Below are 18106 nucleotides of genomic sequence, written 5' to 3' on the forward strand. Positions count from 1 at the left end.
AACCTGTCTTTCTTCCAGGCCTTTCAGAGAACAGCGGACCCCCCCCAGACGTGTTGGCGGCAGCCCCCCAGGCCAGGGGCTCCTCTCAGGTGGACAGGCCCAACAACCCTCCCGTGGTCCGGGGGATGAGCCGCGGACAGAGTCGCTCCAGCATGATGGAGACAGCCGACGGTAAGAACAGCCTCTTTGTTAGGGTCACCGTGTGTGTGTGTGTGTGTGTGTATGGGTGTATGTAGGAGTACGGAAGTCTGTGCGTGGGTGTGTATATGTGAGATTATGACCGCGTGAGTGTGTGTCCTTGTCGAATCTTCATACACTTTTGCATTTCCATTGAATATATATATTATTTTTTAAAGTAATAATGTTTTTCTTGAATAACATGTTGATTTCTGCCTGGACCATATCATTAACCAAACCATGTTGTTTTGTTTTCTTCTGGTCTTTTTCCACCCTGTCACGTGTTATTTTGACTGGCAATAGGTAACAGAAGAGGTAACACATTCCCTATGAGAAACTCATGAACGAGTGGTGTTATATATACGTCTGTGTACTGTTTGGGCCTTTGTGCCTTGTTCTTACCCTCTATGCTGTATGATTAGGGAGAGTAGTATTTCTGTGAAACCAGAACCATCCTCTGAAACCGACTGAATCCTCATGTGTTTTCCTATTATGAAACCAATGATTCTTATTCCCTTTTACCTCACTCCAACCCTCCCAGTCCTGGTGTAGAGTTAGCCCTTTGCCTGCTGGTTTTCATACTAGCAGACTGCGAGTCGAGAAATAGGCTAGCGAAATAAGGAAAGCCAGTGTTGTGTGTGAAGTCAATCAAGACTTCCCTTCATATATTGGGGCAGGGAGAGTGTGTGTGTATGTATGTGTGTGTGACAGTGTCTATCGGACCCCCCCCCCCCCCCCCCCCCCCCCCAGGTGTCCCGGTCAACAGCAGGGTGTCCACTAAGATCCAGCAGCTGCTCAATACCTTGAAGAGGCCCAAGAGGCCCCCCCTCAGTGAGTTCTTCGTGGATGACCAGGAAGAGATTGTAGAGGGTGAGCCACCATTCATTCTTCAATCAATGGATCTCTCTTAGCCTGGTCTCAGATCTGTTTGTGCTGTCTTGCTAACTCCCAAGACAGCACAAACAGATCTGAGACCAGACTATATCTCTGTACATTTTACCTACAATGTTTTCATTTCCACCCCTCTGTACCAACCTCAAAGGTGCTACCTGGTTTATTCTGCCCCTCCCCCCCCTCTCCTCCTCCAGTGCCCCAGCCGGACCCCAACACACCGCGGCCAGAGGGCCGTCAGATCATCCCAGTGAAGGGGGAGCCCCTGGGGGTGGTCAGTAACTGGCCTCCAGCCCTCCAGGCTGCCCTGTCTCGCTGGGGGGCCACACAAGGCAAGAGCCCCGCCCTCACCGCCCTGGACATCACTGGCAAACCCCTGTACACACTGACCTACGGTAAGAAACTAGGCCCACACACAAAGCCCTGTACACTGACCTACGGTAAGAAACTAGGCCCACACACAAAGCCCTGTACACTGACCTACGGTACGTCACAGTCTCAAACCCCTGTATACACTGACCTACAGTACGTCACAGTCTCAAACCCGTGTACACACTGACCTATGTTACGTAACAGTCTCAAACCCCTAACCACACTGACCTACGGTATTTCACAGTCTCAGACCCCAAACCACACTGACCTACGGTATGTCACAGTGTCAAATCCCTAACCACACTGACCCACGGTGAGAGACTAGGACCACACAGAGATTTTATACTGCTACTACAACCTGACTTAGATACCCCTGTCTTTTCCATAGTTATACGATTGCCTACAGTTAGAGAACATATGATTTTTAACATCTATAACTCTACTTAGGTAGGGACAAGGCCCTATATACTTTATTTATTACATTGTTGTGCTATACTGTAGTCATGGTGTGGATAGAGTAATCTAGGTAATGGAGGGTTATGAGAGAAGAAGTATGAGATTGAGTGACACTGTTATTTACGATGCACGCCCTCCCTCCTTCCTCCCTCCTTCCTCTTCCTCTTCTCCCTCCATCAGGGAAACTGTGGAGCCGCAGTGTGAAGCTGGCCTACACCCTCCTCAACAAACTGGGACCCAAGAACGAGCAGGTCCTCAAGCCTGGGGACAGGGTGAGACACATCGACTCACACTACTTCTACTTCTCTCGTAATGATATAGCGTCAAAACAACCCCATGTATTTTTTTGTATTTATGAAGCTGCTGCCAATTACTCTTCCTGGGGTCCAAACAAGATGAAGGCAATTACATCACAAAAAAACCCATAATAAAACAGTACATCATACAACACATTATTACACCACTACTCTACGACAAAATGTATAATACCCCAATACAACAATATTACAACATTACAATGTACGTGTGTGTAGGGTGTATGCGTTTTTGTGTGTCTCTTCACAGTCTGCATTGTTCCATAAGATGTAGTTTTATCTGTTTTTATTTGTTATTTTGACCAGTTGTCATTTTCTGCAAATAAATGCTCTAAATGACAATATTTTTATTTGGAATTTGGGAGAAATGTTGTCAGTAGTTTATAGAATAAAACAAAAATGTTATTTTTACCCAAACACATACCTATAAATAGTAAAACCAGAGAAACTGATAATTTTGCAGTGGTCTATTAATTTTTTCCGCAGTTGTGTGTGTATATATATATATATATACAGTACCAGTCAAAGGTTTCAATGGTTTTTCTATATTTTTACTATTTTCTACCTTGTAGAATAATAGTGAAGACATCAAAACATATGGAATCATGTAGTAACCAAAAAAGTGTTTAAAAAATCAAAATATATTATATATTTTAGATTCTTCAAAGTAGCCACCCTTTGCTTTGATGACAGCTTTGCACACTCATTTATTTGGGCTGCAATTTCTGAGGCTGGTAACTCTAATGAACTTATCCTCTGCAGCAGAATAAAAGAGACCTAGGTCTCAATATGTCTTCCCTGTTAAAATAAAGGTTAAATAAAAGTAAAAAATTATTCAGCCCCTTCCCTCAGCTTTTTACCGAAACAGGGTTTTTACCGAAACTGGGTTTTTACCGAAACGGGTGGGGGAACGCTTTGTTATTGTTTTTACTTCTGATTTCTGCATTAAGGTCCATACGTCAACTTGATTTTTTATTTTATTTCCTGTAGGTGGCTCTAGTGTACCCTAACAGTGACCCTGGGATGTTCTGGGTGGCCTTCTTTGGCTGCCTGCTGGCTGAGGTCATCCCTGTCCCTATAGAGGTACCTCTGTCTCGCAAGGTTAGGAACATGTCAATGGAACTTTTTCAAGCCCACATTGACATGCTGTTACATCTGCTCTGTGATTGACTCCATATCCATTGTTGTTCCACCAGGATGCAGGCAGTAGTCAGGTGGGCTTCCTGCTGGGCAGCTGTGGTGTAACTCTGGCTCTGACCAGTGAGATCTGTCTGAAGGGACTCCCCAAGACACCCACCGGAGAGATACTACAGTTCAAAGGTCAGGAGCTGTCTCTCCTACTGGCCGTATTACAGAGCATCAATGTTTTTTAGTCACTGGTCACCGACTGAGTACACTGACTGATCTACAAATAATAATGAGTAGTTATTTAGGAAGCCAGGTGATTTGTAGGCATCTAGTCGAAGACTGCAATGTGGTTGATCTCAAACACAACCATTTTCTCTAGAGATCCAAATGTGATACTTTTTCTCTTTCTCTATGAGTCTCTTTTTGATTAAGTTGGTTGGTTGACGTATGATATTGACTGTCTTTTATAGGCTGGCCTCAGCTAAAGTGGGTGGTGACAGACTCCAAGTATCTCACCAAACCTGGCAAGGACTGGCAGCCCCACATCCCTACAGCTAACACTGACCCTGCATACATAGAGGTGTGTGTGTGTGCGTGTGTGTGTGTGTGTGTGGGGGTACGTGTGTGTACTTCTCATCCAATTCTAAGTGATTGTGTTTTCTCTCCCCCTAGTACAAGGCAAGTAAGGAGGGCACAGTGATGGGTGTGGCTGTGTCTAAGGTGGCCATGTTGACCCATTGCCAAGCACTGACTCAGGCCTGCAACTACTGTGAGGGTGAGTAACTACACTATATGAGAGAGGCATACTCTATCGCGAGAGTAAGTCTATGGCGTCTTTATGAAGATGATACACAGGGAACAAGTGTTTGAAGGATGCTTCTCATAGGGACTTATCTATATGGTTCTGTTTTTAGGTGAGACACTAGTGAACGTTCTGGACTTTAAAAAGGACATGGGCCTGTGGCATGGAGTTCTCACGGTGAGTGTTTGTGGATGGGGGGATAATAGTTACTTCAGTTACTTAAATCATATGCATTTCCGTTTAATACGTTGTATTTTGTTGTTCTTTTAGAGTGTAATGAACAGGATCCACACTATCAGTGTGCCCTATGCTGTGATGAAGGCTTGCCCTCTCTCCTGGGTTCAAAGGGTCCACATACACAAAGGTAGTTACACCTCCACAACCACTCTCTCTCTGTGTGACCATGAGAACACTGATTTTCATGTACTCATTTGTCCCTCCTGTCCCCCCGTAGCGCGCGTTGCCTTGGTGAAGTGTCGTGACCTGCACTGGGCCATGATGGCACACAGGGAACAGAGGGACACCAGCCTGGCATCGCTGCGCATGCTCATTGTCGCTGATGGAGCCAACCCCTGTGAGTGTGAAATGTAGTCAATGCAGGGAAATGTAGTCTGTGTGGAATCCACACTGGAACTACAGATGCCAGACATGCATGGAACTGGTCTGCATCCCAGTAAGCAAAATGAAGTTGAAAAGTATTTTAGACGTGTCTTCCTGACGTTGATGTCAGGTGCATATTAGGTGCTGAATGAAAGGTGAAAATACGTATTTTCCAGATGTCGAAAATACTTATTTTCCGGATGTTGAAATCGGGTGCATTGTAGGTGCTGAATGAAAGGTGAGAAGACGTATTTTCCGGCCGTCAAAAATATGTATTTTCCGGACATTGAAAATACTTAATTTACAGACGTTAAAAATACGTTTTTTTCAGACATTGATTCTATGGCCAATTTTCAACTGCACATACATTCTCAATGAAGTAAGCATTGTATCACAATAATAATTGTTCAAGCATCTTACTATAGGGAATAGGAGCCAACAGAATATGTATTATTACTCTCATCTGTAACATGCACTTATGTTAGATTTTTCAAAAGCTTTATACCTGGCAGCAATGACGTTCAAACTAATACAACTTACCGAATAAACCAACGGACCACTTCAACTACAATACCATTCTCAGTAACAGTCACAGATTTTTTTCTTTTCTTGTTATGTCTTTGATATATTGTTGTTTATCTACCTAAATTGAATGCATTGACTGTAGGTGGCTCTGACCAAAATGTAAATGTACAAAATAAAATAATCGCAAAGCATGCTGGGTATTATTCTAATGTGCTACACCCCCAAACAAGGACACATTTGGTAGGTGCGGACCAGATCCAAAACTGAACGAATAATAGACGTTTTGGGCTATGTTTCACAAGTTTGAACATCACAGTACAGTACGGCACAGTTTAGTACAGTAGAGCACAGTAGAGTACGGTACGGTACAGGACAGGAAAATGTTTATTTGGTAGAGTAGACTACAGTAGAGGATAGTTTAGTTCAATAGAGGATAGTACATTAGAGTAAAGTAGGGTACAATACAGTACACTATACTTTAAAGTACTGTACTATATTGTACTCTACTGTACTTTTATTTTCTGTACTGTAATGTAATGTGCTGTACTGTGCTCTCCAAACTTGTGAAACATAGACGTCTATGTTTGGTTCAGATTTGGTCCGGTCCGGACCGGCCTTTATTTGGCCCAAACATAGACGTCTATAATTGTTTTAGATTTGGTCCGCTCTAGCCCAAATCTGAACCAAACATAGACGTCTATGATTGGTTCAGATTTGGTCCGGACAGGACCAAATAACATTGCCGTCGGTAAATGCTTAGTGGGATTGCACCTTCCAGGCAGTCAGTGTGGCTGACAGACAGCAAACATCCAACATGCAATAGGACAATTGCAAGTGATAAACAAAGCCCTGTATGATTTGAATGGATACCATCCAAAAATGGTCAATGTTTTGAGATGTCAGTGTTGTTGAGTCTCTCTCGCTGTCTGTGTCTCTCCCTAAGGGTCGGTGTCGTCCTGCGATGCCTTCCTCAGTGTGTTCCAGATCCACGGGCTGAAGCCAGAGGTCATCTGTCCCTGTGCCACCTCCCCTGAGGCCATGACGGTAGCCATCCGCAGGTAGGATGGGCTGAATGGGTCTTCTTAGCAAAAATAACAGTTTGTGTTTTGTTTTGCTACTTGGCCAAATGTGTTTGTAGTACCCTGAGTTGCCTCTGGAAAAATGTAATGAAATCAAAGTTACATAATGTACCTTCAATAATTTAATTTATGTATGGTTAGAAGGACCATCTTTCGGCAGTGTGTGTACATTTTTGAGTAAAATCCCTGTCCTCTCCTGTACCTCTCTGTGTGCAGGCCGGGGGTGCCAGGGACGCCCCTCCCAGCCAGGGCCATCCTCTCCATGGGGGGTCTGAGTCACGGGGTCATCAGGGTCAACACGGAGGACAAAAACTCTGCCCTCACCGTGCAGGATGTGGGTCATGTGATGCCTGGAGGTGAGGAGGGGGGATGCACAGTATAGAAGAGAGAGAGAAATGGGGGATCTCACTTGAGAGTAATATCAGGAGTGAAATCCATGTGTATGTGTGTAATTGGCATACAAGTCTCAGGCAGGGCTATAGTAACTAATCACGAGAGTTTGATTTCAAATCACCTCCACTGCAGGTCCATTTTTATATATGAATGTGTTTATTCCCGGGGCCACCCATATGTAAAATGTATGCACGCATGACTGTAAGTCACTTTGGATAAAAGTGTCTGCTAAATGGCATATATTATTATTATTATTATTATTATATTTGATTCTTTATGTGTAAATCGGTTTCTGTAATTGTATGTGTGTTATTATTCCTGTACATGTATTTATCTGTGCAGCTGACTCTGTCTCTATGTCTATATCTCTGATGTGTATAGTGAAGCCTGACTCTGTTTCTGTGTCTATAGCTCTGATGTGTATAGTGAAGCCTGAAGGGCCTCCTCAGCTGTGTAAGACAGATGAGATAGGGGAGATCGTGGTGAACTCTCGTGCTGGAGGCAACATGTACTATGGCCTACCAGGAGTCACCAAGAACACCTTTGAGGTATAGACCCACAACCATTCAATTCCCCCTTATGTGTTACGTGCTGTAAAGGTGAACCTGGTCAGACACCTGGTCAGGACCTGGTCAGACACACCAAACTCTGAACATTCAATATGCTTACCAACACGTTTTATATTAGAAAATGTTAAAAACATCAGTTTTTGTCTGTCTGTTATAGGTGATTCCTGTCAATGCACTTGGTGCTCCTATTGGAGACATCCCCTTTGTGAGATCTGGACTCCTAGGCTTCGTAGGACCCGTAAGTAGGACTGTCGTGTGTGTGCGTGTGCGTGCGTCCATATGTGTGTAATGAATGCTGTGTCTAACCGCTCTACAGGGCAGTCTGATGTTTGTGGTGGGGAAGAACGAAGGCCTGCTGATGGTGAGTGGTAGGAGACACAACGCTGATGACTTGGTGGCCACAGCACTGGCCGTGGAGCCTGTCAAGACTGTGTATCGTGGGAGGTGAGTACTGTATGTGTGCATGCGTTTGTGTGTGTGTGCGCATATGTCAGCATGTATTTGAATGGACAGTGGATGAGGTCTGTGTTGTGTGTGCTTGCTGTGAGTCAGGTGTATTGGGGATTGCGCATAGAGATGTATAGAGATCATTACTTGGAAATAACCTGTTTTTGCATGGACATTGCCATTGAGGGCTTCCACCAGTTTAAAGTGGTCAACTGGGTGGGGATTCCTATGGGTTGGGAGCGATCAGCCAATGATCAAAATGTGTCTTCTTCAAATTGGTTTGCCTAGTTTGTAAAATGGCTTTAAGCTATATTACATAATCTAGTGGCCACAATAAATGATTGACACACAACATTTGGTTCAAGACTCCAGCTCTGCAGGTGGCGTGGCGGTAAGTCACCAATATTAGCTTTACACTTTTTTTCAAAAAATCAAAAGAAAATGGACTACTTGGAGATAGCCTCAATGGCGCTGCCCATGCTGTCACAGACTCCATAATGGCACAGATACAACATTGCAATCTCTATATGTCTCTATGGCATTGAGCTTTGTTGTGTATCACGACTGTCATCTGGTGGTTGTTAGTGAGCACTGCAGGCCCATAGCGCGCTCGAAATATGAGTGGATGTATACAGCATATTTCTGTGTGGGATGTGGGGGTGTATTGGCTCCTTGCAGAAAAGATCATCTCAAGCTGTGAAAATGCTTGTTATCAGAGTGGTTTTGTGTGTGTAGGAATTGCAGTGTTCTCTGCTTTATGTGTGGATGTACATATTTAGTATATGGAGGGAGAGGTCAATATCTATGTGTGTGACTATGGATCCTTGCAGAGAAGACATTCTAATTGTGTGTGTGTGTGTGTGTGTGTGTGTGTGTCCGCGTGTATGCATGTGTGTGTCAGGATTGCGGTGTTCTCTGTGACTGTGTTCTATGATGAGAGGATAGTGATTGTGGCAGAGCAGAGGCCAGATGCCAGTGAGGAGGACAGCTTCCAGTGGATGAGCCGAGTACTGCAGGTAGCTAACCCCCCTACAAACACCTCTTTCTTGGTACATTCCAAAACGAACACCACAGTTTTCAATGTACTCTAAACACTTGATTAGAGAAGTTGTCTAACTGAGGGGTGTTGTGTGTGTCCACTGTCCAGGCCATTGACAGTATTCACCAGGTGGGTTTGTACTGCCTAGCTCTGGTGCCTGCCAACACGTTACCCAAGACCCACCTGGGAGGGATCCACATCTTCGAGACCAAGCAGCACTTCCTGGACGGCAACCTGCACCCCTGTAACATCCTCATGTGCCCCCATACCTGTGTCACCAACCTCCCCAAACCACGGCAGAAACAGCCAGGTACAGTAGGCTCATCAACAGCAAAACTTGGAAACTGATTGGCTTACAGTGGCCATGACTTTTGAGCTAGGGAATTTATTTGATTGTGAATATGCATCTCTCTCTCTCTCTCTCTCTCTCTCCCTCCCTCTTTCTCTTTTTAGTGGGTGTGGGTCCAGCCTCCATCATGGTGGGGAACCTGGTAGCAGGGAAGAGGATAGCCCAGGCAGCAGGCAGGGATCTGGGCATGATCGAGGACCAGGACCTGATCAGGAAGGTAGGACCACCTCAGGACCTCTCTCTCATCATCACACCAGTTAGAAAGGACCCACATGCACGGTGGCCCATAGCAGGGTAGGGACGATAGCGGTAGCTGGTACTACTAACCTGGTGGTAGCCAACACTACTAACAATGGCATGCCGACTGCCGGATAGTCACGTTCGGTATGCTGTTGGGCTGCCACCATATTGGTTGGAGACAGCGGTTCAATATGGGCTTGCCTGCAGTGGTGAGCTGCCTCTTTGCCACCAGTGGTCCAGTAAGTGTTTGCTAGTTGGGTAGTTAGACAGGACAAGATAGCTGGTAAACCATGTGGGCAACATAATGCATTCTTTCTTCTGTCCTAATGCACCCGTCTCTCTTTGGATGTAACATTACATAGCTTCGTATGTGGCCTACTATGATGGTAAGAGCTACTGCCCCCTCCCAACTCTAACTTCTTACCCACCACACCCTGGTCCTTCCTTTGCTTCTGTCTGCAATGTGCTGTACAGTGAAGCTCTCAATGTGAATTTAGTTATTTTTCAGTTGCACACACAAATAATTATATGGATGCATCGCTAAGTTCTGGCAAGATGTGAGATCTTGCATGGTGTCAGACGTGATGCTCTGAATCTGCATGTGCCAATGTTTTATGCAATTGTTTTTATTTTTGCATCACAGCACAGTCTGTCATGGCATCTCTTAATGTCACCTGATGCACCATGCCTTCCATTTTTTATTTTATTTTTTATTTATTAAGGATCCCCATTAGCTGCTGCCAAGGCAGCAGCTACTCTTCCTGGGGTCCAGCAACATTAAGGCAGTTATATACAATTTCAAATATTACATGACATTATATTTCATAACACTTTACCCAATACATTTAGTGTGTTCCCTCAGGCCACTACTCCACTATCACATATTTACAATACAACATCCATGTGTACGTGTGTGTAGAGTGAGTGTCTATATGTATGTGTGTATGTACCTGTGTGTGTGTCTCTTCACAGTCCCCGCTGTTCCATAAGGTGTATTTTTACCTGTTTTTTAAATCTGATTCTACTGCTTGCATCAGTTACCTGATGTGGAATAGAGTTCCATGTAGTCATGGCTCTATGTAGTACTGAGTGCCTCCCATAGTCCGTTCTGGACTTGGGGACTGTGAAGAGACCTCTGGTGGCATGTCTTGTGGGGTATGCATGGGTGTCCGAGCTGTGTGCCAGTATTCCAAACAGACAGCTCGGTACATTCTGCTCGTCGACACCTCTCACAAAAACAAGCAGTGATGAAGTCAATCTCTCTTCCACTCTGAGCCAGTAGAGACTGACATGCATGTCATCAATGTTAGCTCTCCGTGTACTTTTAAGGGCCAGCTGTGCTGCCCTGTTCTAAGCCAACTGCAATTTTCCCAACTCCCTCTTTGTGGCACCTGACCACGCTACTGAACAGTAGTTGAGGTGCGACAAAACTAGGGCCTGTAGGACCTTCCTTGTTGATAGTGTTGTTAAGAAGGCAGAGCAGCGCTTAATTATGGACATACTTCTCCCCATCTTAGCTACTGTTGTATCAATATGCTTTGACCATGACAGTCTACAATCCAGGGTTACTCCAAGCAGTTTAGTCACCTCAACTTGCTCAATTTCCACATGATTCATTACGAGATGTAGTTGAGGTTTAAGGTTTAGTGAATGATTTGACCCAAATACAATGCTTTTAGTTTTGGAAATATTCAGGACTAACTTATTCCTTTCCACCCATTCCGAAACTAACTGCAACTCTTTGTTAAGTGTTGCAGTTATTTCAGTTGCTGTAGTAGCTGACGTGTATAGTGTTGAGTCATCCGCATATATAGACACACTGGCTTTACTCAAAGCCAGTGGCATGTCGTTAGTAAAGATGGATAAAAAGCAAGGGACCTAGACAGCTGCCCTGGGGAATTCCTGATTCTACCTGGATTATGTTTGAGAGGCTTCCATTAAAGAACACCCTCTGTGTTCTGTTAGACAAGTAACTCTTTATCCACATTATAGCAGGGGGTGTAAAGCTATAATACATACGTTTTTCCAGCAGCAGACTATGATCGATAATGTCAAAAGCCACACTGAAGTCTAACAAAACAGCCCCCACAATCTTTTTATCATCAGTTTCTCTCAGCCAATCATCAGTCATTTGTGTAAGTGCTGTGCTTGTTGAATGTCCTTTTCTATAAGCATGCTGAAAGTTTGTCAATTTGTTTACAGTAAAATAGCATTGTATCTGGTCAAACACAATTTTTTCCAATAGTTTACTAAGGGTTGGTAACAGGCTAATTGGTCGGCTGTTTGAGCCAGTAAAGGGGGCTTAACTATTCTTAGGTAGTGGAATGACTTTTGCTTCCCTCCAAGCCTGGGGGCACACACATTCTAGTAGGCTTAAATTGAAAATAATGCAAATAGGAGTGGCAATATCGTTCCGCTATTATCCTCAGCAATTTTCCATCCAAGTTGTCAGACCCCGGTGGCTTGTCGTTGTTAATAGACAACAATAATTTGTTCACCTCTTCCACACTCACTTTACGGAATTCAAAATTACAATGCTTGTCTTTGGTTATATATACTTGGATGTGTAGTGTTAGCAATTGTTGCAGGCATGTCATGCCTAAGTTTGCTAATCTTGCCAATGAAAAAATTATTAAAGTAGTTGGCAATATCAGTTGGTTTTGTGATGAATGAGCCATCTGATTCAATGAATGATGGAGCTGAGTTTGCCTTTTTTGTCATTTAAGTCGCTCCAAAGCTATTTACTATCATTATTTATGTTATTTATCCACCAGTCCATCATAGTGTTATTTCTTCTTCTTTTCATTCAGTTTAGTCACATGATTTCTCAATTTGCAATACGTTTGCCAATCGGTTGTGCAGCCAGACTTATTTGCCATTCCTTTTGCCTCATCCCTCTCAACCATACAATATTTCAATTCCTCATCAATCCACGGGGATTTAACTGTTTTTCAGTCATTTTCTTAATGGGTGCATGCTTATTAGTAACTGGAATAAGCAATTTCATAAACGTGTCAAGTGCAGTGTCTGTTTGCTCTTCCATTGGCCCCCATCACCTCTGAATGTTCAAAATACTACACATACACATACAGGCCTTGCTGGTCTACAGAGTTGTTTGGACTCAGACGAAGGCCCTGGCAAGCCATCTTCCTGAGATTCAACCATCCACATCTGCTCTTCATGTGCTTTGCTGTTTTTTCCCAATTGATTCCTCCCCATAATTGCTGTTAGCTAATATTTAAATCAGTTTTTCATTATTTTAAGGAATAGTTTGGTTAATGCTGCATGGTGTAAATTGACCATTTGTTTGCTACTTTGCCAATGGAAGTGACAGTTGCCTTCCTCCTGGTAGAAAAGCTACCTACAGAGGACATTTTTGCTCCAGGGCTATTTACTGCAGTGCAACTGTATTGACCATCTTCATGTCCTTAGACTTACTGTAACTTAAGGGAATTAACTTGAGGAAATTCAAGTTCTGTCAGGTTCCTTCCATCAGCAAAATACAACTCTTATTAGATTTATTTGTGGTTATTTTGTGTTGATATCAATTGATTTTTTCCCTATTGATATGATTGCTATGTAATTAGCTTTGACCCTCTCTTTTCTCTCCTCAGCACCAGTTCCTGTCCGAGGCTCTACAGTGGAGGGCACAGACTGACCCAGACCACTGTCTCTATGTGCTGCTCAATGCAAAGGTAGCACTCTCACTCTTTTAGACTCACTCTCACACATACAGTATACAGAACCCCCATAGACAGTTGTGCCCAGTTTTAAATAAACCCCTTGCCCCTACCCTCTCTCTAATGCCTTTGCTTCAGGGGGTAGCAGTGTGCACAGCCACATGTGTGCAGCTGCATAAGCGGGCGGAGAAGATTGCAGCGGCGCTCACAGAGAAAGGCAGCATCAACACCGGGGACAACGTGGTGCTGCTCTACCCTCCTGGTGGGTCCTTTCTGTCTTTCTGTCTGTCCGTCCATCAGACTCACACTGAGAAGTGGCATAGTCATACCCATTGAGGATGACTTAGAGTTACAGTCTGTCTTTGTCTCTCTTTCTGTCTCTCTCTCTAGGTATTGACCTGATAGCCTCTTTCTATGGCTGTCTGTACGCTGGCTGTGTTCCTGTCACTGTCAGACCTCCTCATCCACAGAACCTGGCAGCCACACTTCCCACTGTCCGCATGATCATCGATGTAAGTGTGTGCATGTTTATGTGTATATGTGGTATATTTTGATTACGTGAGTGTATGAGGATGGGTGCTTTTTTATTAGCATTTTGTTTGAGTGTTATTATTTTGGTCTTCCAAAGGTATGAAGTTGGAACCATACTTTTCTACAAACTAACATGTTTGTGGTGCATCTGTCTGTCCCCAGGTCAGTAAAGCTGCCTGTATCCTTACCACTCAGAACCTCATGAGGATCCTGCGCTCCAAAGAGGCTGCTGCCTCTCTGAACATTAAAACATGGCCGACAATCATAGACACAGGTACCATAGGCCAGGTGTTCTTAAACTTTTTGGTGCTGGGGACCCCTTTTGTGATCGCAAATTCATCAGTGAGGGACCCCCTCATAATCAGAACACCACTCGAGTGAGATAAAAATAGCATACAAGGAGTTTTACTATGACTTCGGCAGTGTATGGCCGGATGAACCAAGTCTCAGGCCCTGGGATGGAACATTTTAATGCTTTTGGCATCTGAGATTTTCTTTTGAAGTTTTCAAACAAATTTCCTGCAATTCTACACATTTTGCCATAAGACAGAGAGAACACTTTGCAGTTTAAAGCTTAAATTACAGTGCATTTATGTAAAAGTATTGAGTTGATAATTGGTGGAGTACTGTGGATACCAATATCCCTCTGAACATGTTGCCCAGGGTTAAGAACATACATTGTATATATATATATTGTATTGTATTATACCCTCTAAACTTATTCCACAGATCCCTTGGACAAAATTAGTTTAATCAAATTTTTTTTTTTTATATATAAAAATAAATAAATACTTGGATCTGGCTGTGTACCCCCTAAAGTACCTCCACACCCCATTTTGAGAACCCCTGCCATAGAAGATCTTACATACAGAACATACCTAACCTGAGCCAGAGAAACTCAACCTTGTTGTGCATGTTCCCTTCTTCCAGATGACCTCCCTCGCCATAGACCCCCCACGATCTACAAGCCCCCCACGGCAGAGATGATCGCCTATCTGGACTTCAGTGTGTCCACCACGGGCATGCTCACTGGGGTCAAGGTAAGGTCAATTACAGGAGGCTACCACTGTGTCTCAATACTCTAAAACAGCCCCAGATAGTTTGCAAACCTATGGTGGCCCATGAGCGGCCTGCCTTCGGCAAAGTCAGTAGCCAACGGCCCATTTTGCTCATCTGCTTTACAGTGGGCCAATGGCGGTAGCCATAACCATGGCTTTACCGGTTGATTCTGCTTCTCTTATTGGTTTCATTGTGATGTGTGTGTGATTGGCTGTGTGTCTCTGGCCATCAGATCTCCCATGCGGCAGTCAGTGCTCTGTGTCGCTCCATCAAGCTGCAGTGTGAGCTCTACTCCTCACGCCAAATAGCCATCTGCCTGGACCCTTACTGTGGCCTGGGCTTCGTACTGTGGTGCCTCGCAAGGTAACACACACATACACACACACAGGGTATCTTTATCTCTCTCACTTACACACATGAACTCACACCTTATCTTGTTTCCTGTGTGTGTAGTGTGTACTCGGGCCACCAGTCCATCCTAATCCCTCCTCTGGAGTTGGAGAGCTGTCTGCCCTTGTGGCTGAGCACCCTGAGCCAGTACCGCATCAGAGACACCTTCTGCTCCTACTCTGTCATGGAGCTCTGCACCAAGGGGATAGGCACGCAGACAGAGATACTCAAAGTGAGTACAACACACACACACACACACACACACACACAAACACAAACACGCTAACTCCCCATCTCCTTCTCTCTTTCCTTCCAGGCACGGGGGCTGAACCTGTCATGTGTGAGGAGCTGTGTGGTGATAGCAGAGGAGCGTCCTCGTCTGACCCTCACCATGTCCTTCTCCAAGCTGTTTAAGGACCTGGGCCTCTCCCCCCGTGCTGTCAGCACAGCCTTTGGATCCAGGGTCAACCTGGCCATTTGCATGCAGGTATTCAACCAGCTAGAATCTGTTCTGTGAGGAGGTACTAGGCAACAGGGAATTTCATAAGATGGAAGCATAACTCACTTGTTTGGAAAGATAGACTTGTATTAATGGCTAAGGGAAAACATTAATGTTTTGACGGCCATGTCCAATGTTCCTATGATTTGTGGCTGAACCTTGACTCATGTTGGTTGATGCACTAACTAGTGTCTCCCTGAACTGGAGGCTAGAGCCTTCTGTTAACTCTACATAACAGAAGAGTCACGTGTAAATAGAGGACTCTGAGGGTTGTCTGCCAGTTCAGTTAGTACAGCAGGACCTCCCTGTATGTCTCCTCAAGGACTGATACATGTACAGTGGATGTGTATCTGAGTTTTCAGTCAGGTTTTCTGTTTGTTTCTCAGGGAACCACTGGACCGGACCCCTCCACTGTGTATGTGGACATGAAGTCCCTCCGCCATGACAGGTGAGAACATATGTATGAGCAGCTTTGACGCTGAGGATCTTTTTTGTTTTTACAGTATTGAGTTCACCATCACAATGTGCTTTCACTTTCTGTCTCAGGGTGAGGCTGGTGGAGAGGGGAGCCCCTCAGAGTCTCCCTCTGATGGAGTCTGGCAAAGTAAGTCTCCCCTGATGGATCCACACACATTAAATTCCCTTTGTATTCAGATACAAGATGTGTTGTTGTGGGATTTTGTTGTTCACCATCTGTCTCTCTACTCTATCACTCTCTATAGATCTTACCAGGAGTCAGGGTGATCATTGTGAACCCAGAGACCAGAGGACCTCTAGGAGATTCCCATCTAGGAGAGGTGAGGGAAGAGAATGCTAATATTAGAGTGAATATGTCAACATGTGGCATAGATAAAAGGATGGGCAATAGGAAAGGTATAATTAGGAAAAACTCCTATCCCTATCAATAACCAACAATTCTCCTCATACATAACTCTCCTATTCCATCCTTATTAGGTTCGGCGGCAGGTAGCTTAGTGGTTAAGAGCATTGTGCCAGTAACCGAAAGGTCGCTGGTTCTAATCCCCGAGCCGACTAGGTGAAAAATCTGTCGATGTGCCCTTGAGCAAGGCACTTAACCCTAATTGCTCCTGTAAGTCGCTCTGGATAAGAGCGTCTGCTAAATGACTAAAATGTAAATGTAAAATGTTAACTGTACCTTGTCCCCTACTCTGCTCTCTGTCTCTGTCAGATCTGGATTAACAGCCCTCACAGTGCCAGTGGCTACTATACCATCTATGGAGAGGAGAGCCTGCAGGCCGACCACTTTAACACCAAGCTGAGCTTTGGAGACCCCACGACCCTGTGGGCCAGGACTGGCTACCTGGGCTTCGTCAAGAGGACTGAACTACTAGATGCCGCTGGGCGTGAGTGGATGGGCCCGGTCAGGGATATGGAGGCTAACGCTAATGGCTAACATAAAAAGGGAGGGCTATAGATGCTAATGCTAATGGATAACATGAAAAGGGAGGGCTATGGATGCTAATGGATAAAAAATGAAAAGGGAGGGCTATGGAGGCTAACGCTAATGGCTAACATGAAAAGGGATGCTATGGATGCTAATGCTAATAGATAGCATGAAAAGGGAGGGCTATGATGCTAATGCTAATGGATAACAAGAAAAGGGAGACATACTAGGGATCTGATGAGGGATAAATGAGCTAGCCCAACATACCCAGTATTCAACATATTTGTTTGCCCCTCTCTGTCTGTCTCCCTCTCTGTGGTCAGATCGTCATGATGCCCTGTTTGTGGTGGGTTCCGTGGATGAGACTCTGGAGCTTAGGGGACTGCGCTACCACCCCATCGACATCGAGACGTCTGTGTCCCGGGCTCACCGCAGCATCGCAGAGAGGTCAGAACACTGGAGTGTCCCAGGAAACCTTACTTATTGTCCATTGGTTTATCTGTGTTTTTATAATTGGAGTGAGATGAAGAGATTTCTTAGTGTGTGTGTGTGTACGTGCGCACGTGTGTGTCTTTGTCTGACATTTGATTTGAATATAACCCCTTTTTCATATGTGTCCCATACAGTGCGGTGTTCACGTGGACCAACCTACTGGTGGTGGTGGCTGAGCTGTGTGGCTCAGAGCAGGATGCCCTGGACCTGGTGCCCCTGGTCACCAACGTGGTGCTGGAGGAGCACCATCTCATCGTGGGCGTGGTGGTCATCGTGGACCCGGGGGTCATACCTATCAACTCCAGGGGGGAGAAACAGCGCATGCACCTCCGGGACTCCTTCCTGGCTGACCAACTGGACCCCATCTATGTGGCGTATAATATGTGAGGGGCCAGGGGGGATGGGCTGGGCTGGTCATCGTATGGTGGAAAAGATTCCGGCTGTTGGAGAGGGGGTTAGGAAGAAAGTAGTTTGGACCAACCTGCTCCATAGACAGAAAATGCATGGTACCACAATGGGCAGTAGGAGGGGGTTGGCTGCACTTTACTGCACTGTATTGACACAGACCTTTTTGGGGTGTATGTGGTTCAGATCTAAGGTCTTTTGCATTCCAGGTCTGTTGGATTTCAAGGAGCACTCTGTTGTGTTTTGAGACGTACACTGTATTGT

At 44.8% G+C, this 18106-nt stretch overlaps 1 protein-coding gene across 1 annotated transcript in view; it reads left to right on the forward strand.

Annotated features, from left to right (window-relative positions):
• Nucleotides 1–18106, forward strand: part of LOC311138707 (disco-interacting protein 2 homolog B-A-like) — a gene marked incomplete at its 5' end in the record, with an annotated part of 74835 nt that extends 56729 nt beyond the window's left edge. Inside the window, 33 exons of the mRNA XM_084173496.1 lie at nt 19–171; nt 928–1047; nt 1266–1463; nt 2077–2168; nt 3201–3311; nt 3407–3530; nt 3809–3918; nt 4011–4113; nt 4253–4317; nt 4411–4504; nt 4595–4714; nt 6209–6323; nt 6561–6700; nt 7149–7285; nt 7464–7544; nt 7623–7750; nt 8655–8769; nt 8901–9102; nt 9246–9358; nt 12996–13076; nt 13200–13323; nt 13452–13573; nt 13755–13866; nt 14523–14632; nt 14884–15014; nt 15105–15273; nt 15358–15528; nt 15927–15988; nt 16087–16144; nt 16263–16337; nt 16730–16904; nt 17269–17392; nt 17572–18106. Coding sequence (XP_084029622.1) covers nt 19–171; nt 928–1047; nt 1266–1463; nt 2077–2168; nt 3201–3311; nt 3407–3530; nt 3809–3918; nt 4011–4113; nt 4253–4317; nt 4411–4504; nt 4595–4714; nt 6209–6323; nt 6561–6700; nt 7149–7285; nt 7464–7544; nt 7623–7750; nt 8655–8769; nt 8901–9102; nt 9246–9358; nt 12996–13076; nt 13200–13323; nt 13452–13573; nt 13755–13866; nt 14523–14632; nt 14884–15014; nt 15105–15273; nt 15358–15528; nt 15927–15988; nt 16087–16144; nt 16263–16337; nt 16730–16904; nt 17269–17392; nt 17572–17824 — 4088 coding nt within the window. The 3' untranslated portion in view covers nt 17825–18106. The remainder of the gene's footprint in view (nt 1–18; nt 172–927; nt 1048–1265; nt 1464–2076; nt 2169–3200; nt 3312–3406; nt 3531–3808; nt 3919–4010; nt 4114–4252; nt 4318–4410; nt 4505–4594; nt 4715–6208; nt 6324–6560; nt 6701–7148; nt 7286–7463; nt 7545–7622; nt 7751–8654; nt 8770–8900; nt 9103–9245; nt 9359–12995; nt 13077–13199; nt 13324–13451; nt 13574–13754; nt 13867–14522; nt 14633–14883; nt 15015–15104; nt 15274–15357; nt 15529–15926; nt 15989–16086; nt 16145–16262; nt 16338–16729; nt 16905–17268; nt 17393–17571) is intronic.

Source organism: Coregonus lavaretus, assembly GCF_964263955.1.
Source record: "Coregonus lavaretus genome assembly, chromosome: 12".
NCBI classification, from domain to species: domain Eukaryota; kingdom Metazoa; phylum Chordata; class Actinopteri; order Salmoniformes; family Salmonidae; genus Coregonus; species Coregonus lavaretus.